Raw genomic sequence first — 3,637 nt, 5'->3', positions numbered from 1 at the left:
GGGTGCAGAACCCTCCGTGCCCACCCCGGCCCCGCAAAGCCTCGCCCAAAGCGCGGATTTATCGCTTAAAACGAAATATTGCAGCTTTAATGGTACATCAACACTCGTTTGGCACACAGGACAACCGCGGGGAGTAGAGGAGATAAACTTTTAATAGTCAGTGCAAAACCGAGTCCTTTAAAAGGAAAATCCTCATTGCAGAACGCGTGGCTTCCACAATTTTCCGTGGAAAGCCCGGAAAACAGGCAAAAATCCCCCGAGTGTCAGCGTGGAATTGTCACTTCCCGAGCGGGTGGAGTGGAAGCCGCAGCTCCTCAGGGAATGGGAGAAAAACAATTCCAGGGGCTCGGGCGCTCATTAAAACCCGCAGAAAAATGGGAAGATTGGTCCTCAAACACTTCCAGAGCCCGGAGCAGTTTCATTCCTCACCACGAGCAGGAGCTCCCTCATGTTTTTCTCACGGAGCCGAGTTAGAACATGCAGAGCTCTGAGGGTTTATAAAAGGCACCGTTTCTGAACACTGCAATAACCCCACAGTGTGCTCTGCTGAGGAACACCATGTGCCAGGTGTCTGACGGGTGCCCGGGGAGCTCTGGCCCTTTTGGACCACTGCCACCCTGAATTATYGGCACAGTTTGAAATCCAGGTTCCCAAAGGTGTGTCCGGTGACACCACGTGGCSTGTCAGGGGTTTATAACCGAGTCTGACAGCACAAAACCAGAAAAGAGTGGAGGCAAAGTCCAAAGTCCTGTCCAGAGCTGCCCAGGATTCATTCCAGTATCCCAGGATCCATTCCCGTATCCCAGGATACATTCCCAGTATCCCAGGATTCATTCCCAGCATCCCAGGATTCATTTCCAGTATCCAGAATTCATTCCCAGTATCCTAGGCTCCATTCCCACTATCCCAGGCATGCATACGTCTGCTGGACTGGGAGGACTGGAGCACTGCCCTAAATACAGGGATGGCTTGCAGCCAAATTGCCAATTTTTGTTTTGCTTCCAGTCAGAGCCAGGAGCTCACTCCTCACTGGTTTTTGTGGAAAAGCAGGAGCTCACTCCTCACTGGTTTTTGTGGAAAAGGAGGAGCTCACTCCTCACTGTTTTTTGTGGAAAAGGAGGAGCTCACTCCTCACTGGTTTTTGTGGAGGGGTGAGGATGCACCCCTGAAGACCTGAAGGGCCCACGAGTGACAGGAATGGCTCTGTGCCCCTCCCCAGTTGTGCATTTCTTGCTGCAGGGTGCTGTTTGTGCTGCAGAACACTGATTTTTGGGGAAAGGGCCTGGCTGCAGCTCCAGGGGCAGCTGTTGGAAGGAGACAGAGCAGCAGACACTGCTCAAGGTCCCAACTCCTCACACACCACCCTGCACCCTCAGAGCTGTAACACCAACACCAAATCCTGGGCCAAATCCTCCCTTCAGTCCTGAATTCTGTGCTCCACGTTGGRGCTGGGCTGGAGCAGCRCCCAGRGCTGTTCTGGACCCTTCAGCAGCCCAGCAGCAGCTCTGGCACCTCCAGCACCAGCAGAGGATGGGCTGCCAGCTCCAGGGGCAGCTCCCCCGAGGGGAGGAGGTGATTTCTGCCAGCAGGATGGGATGGAAAACTCCCCAGTGGGAACATCTGCGCTGGGACACGCAGCACCCCCAGTTCTCAGAGCGCCCGTGAGTTTTCTGGCGTCCACAGCTGAGAACTCCTTTCCCTGCTGAAGGTGGAGGAGGAAGCCATGGATTCCTTCACACCAAGGTCCCGTTTTTGCTGTCGTACTTCAGCCTGGCCCTGGGGAAGTTGAGGGTGGCGTATTCCGTGGCGTTCTGCAGCTGCAGGCTCCTCACCTCGGCGGCGGAGCGCTGGCGCACCTTGGAGAACACCTGGATGTCGGCGTAGTGGATGCTGTCATCCTGTTGAGCCCCCTTGGGCTTGCTCACCGTGGCGTAGACGGGGACATTGGGGACATCTTCGTACGTGGGGACCTTTGGGGACAAAAGGAACTGAGCTCCCTGCGCTGCTGGGTCAGACCCCACTCTGCCCCCAGCACCACCTCAGGCTGCTCCCACTGCAGCTCACAAAAAAATGTGAAAAAAACCATGGACAGTGTGCCCACATCCATCAGAGCCTGCACAGGGTGAGAGGGTTCCCAGCCCTAAATCCTGCCCTGTGCCCTCCCAGCTCCGTCTGCTCAGCACACACTGACAAAAAAAAACCCTCTGGGGAGTGTTTACCTTGAGAGGATTCCCAGCCCTAAATCCTGCCCTGAATCCTGCCCTGTGCCCTCCCAGCTCCGTCTTCTCAGCACACACTGACCAAAAAACCCCTCTGGGGAGTGTTTACCTTCCTGCCAGGCTGCTGCTGCTGCTGAATCTCACGCTTCACATCAGCTCCTGCAAGCCAAACACCAGGAGATGATGTTAGAACTGTTTGTTGCTCCACTCAATGCCCCCCCCACCGGGCATAAATCAAATTTCCACCTCATCTCACACCCTCAGCCCTAATGCCGCCCTGATGTCACCAGGAAGAAAGCCTGGGCTTGTTCCTTTGGGGAAAATGAGGTTTCCCAGGATGGCAGGATGCTCCTGGCAGAACCACAGCCACAGACAGAGAKCTCCTTGTCAGGCCTGGCAGGAGTCAGCCCCGTTTTAATTTTGTTATTTCCTCTGCTGCCCGGCAAACACGGTCCAAAGGCCACATTCCAAAGGAATGTGCTTCGTTCTGGSAGGGCTGGCAGATGTTTGCAGCTCCTGCGCTGCTGGAGAGCCCTCGGTTTGGCGTGGGATTTGGTCATTTTGAATCATTTTGAATAATTTTGAATTCCCTTCCCTGTCCCCCACCACACCCCGTGGCACATCACGTTCCTTGCTTAGAGATTTAGGGAAATGTTGCCTCAAATGTCTCTTGAGGAAGGTTAAGGGAGGGGATGCCAGCTCTGATGTCCCCTCCCCAGCCACCGGTGTCACCCAGCCAGGACCTCTGTCCCCCCAGCGCTGTCACAAACCTTGCTTTTCTTTCTTCTTTTTGAAAGGCGAAGGGCACTTCCTGAAATCAGAGAGAGATGCATCAGCCCTGCTAATCCCAAAGCTCCTCCCTCCCAAAACGCCGACCCAAAACACACCCTGGGTGCCACGGAACGGGACAGCCCCRAGGAGAGTCTCGGCAGAGAGTCCCAGGGAGTCTGGAGGGGTAAAAAAATGTCCAAAAGGAAGGTGTGGGGATGRTTCCTCCTCCTGTGACACACCCCACAGCCCCCCGGGGCTCTCTGCTTTCCCTCCTGCCCCAGAAACATCCCCAGAAACATCCCCAGGAACGGGAACAGCTCCCACCGGAGCTCTGCAGCTCCAATCCCACAGCTCAGATTTGAGGAGCAGCGTKCAGGGCACGATCCCAAACCCCTCCTTTTGGGGTCGGCTGCTCTGCTGTCCCCTCTCCCTGTGCTTTGACCCCCTCGCCCTCAGGGAGCAGTGTCTGAGTGTTTCAGACAGTTTTCCTGCTCTCGGTTTTGCTCTCAGAACCAAACCAAACACGAGCCCAGCCCTGCTCTCAGCTGTACCTGTGTGACCAGAGACAGACACAGATCTGTTCCAAGGGAGGGCAGGAGCCAAATCCACCCCGGCTGTGACAGCAGAGCCTGGAGCTGAGCCCCAGC

The 3,637-nt window shown here is 55.6% G+C and overlaps 1 protein-coding gene across 1 annotated transcript in view; it reads right to left on the bottom strand.

The window, feature by feature from the left end:
* Positions 1–1,152: 1,152 nt before the first annotated feature.
* Positions 1,153–3,637, bottom strand: part of CUNH11orf52 (chromosome unknown C11orf52 homolog) — a 5,370-nt gene continuing 2,885 nt past the window's right edge. The window contains exons 2-4 of the mRNA XM_057386786.1: positions 2,990–3,030; positions 2,329–2,378; positions 1,153–1,970 (exon numbers count right to left, since the gene is read on the bottom strand). Of these exons, the coding sequence (XP_057242769.1) occupies positions 1,734–1,970; positions 2,329–2,378; positions 2,990–3,030 (328 nt within the window). The 3' untranslated portion in view covers positions 1,153–1,733. The remainder of the gene's footprint in view (positions 1,971–2,328; positions 2,379–2,989; positions 3,031–3,637) is intronic.

The sequence above is a fragment of the Malurus melanocephalus genome, unplaced genomic scaffold (assembly GCF_030028575.1).
Source record: "Malurus melanocephalus ecotype Western Australia unplaced genomic scaffold, MMel_1.1 scaffold_1051, whole genome shotgun sequence".
NCBI classification, from domain to species: Eukaryota; Metazoa; Chordata; class Aves; order Passeriformes; family Maluridae; genus Malurus; species Malurus melanocephalus.
This window is presented reverse-complemented; position numbering and strand designations above follow the sequence as displayed.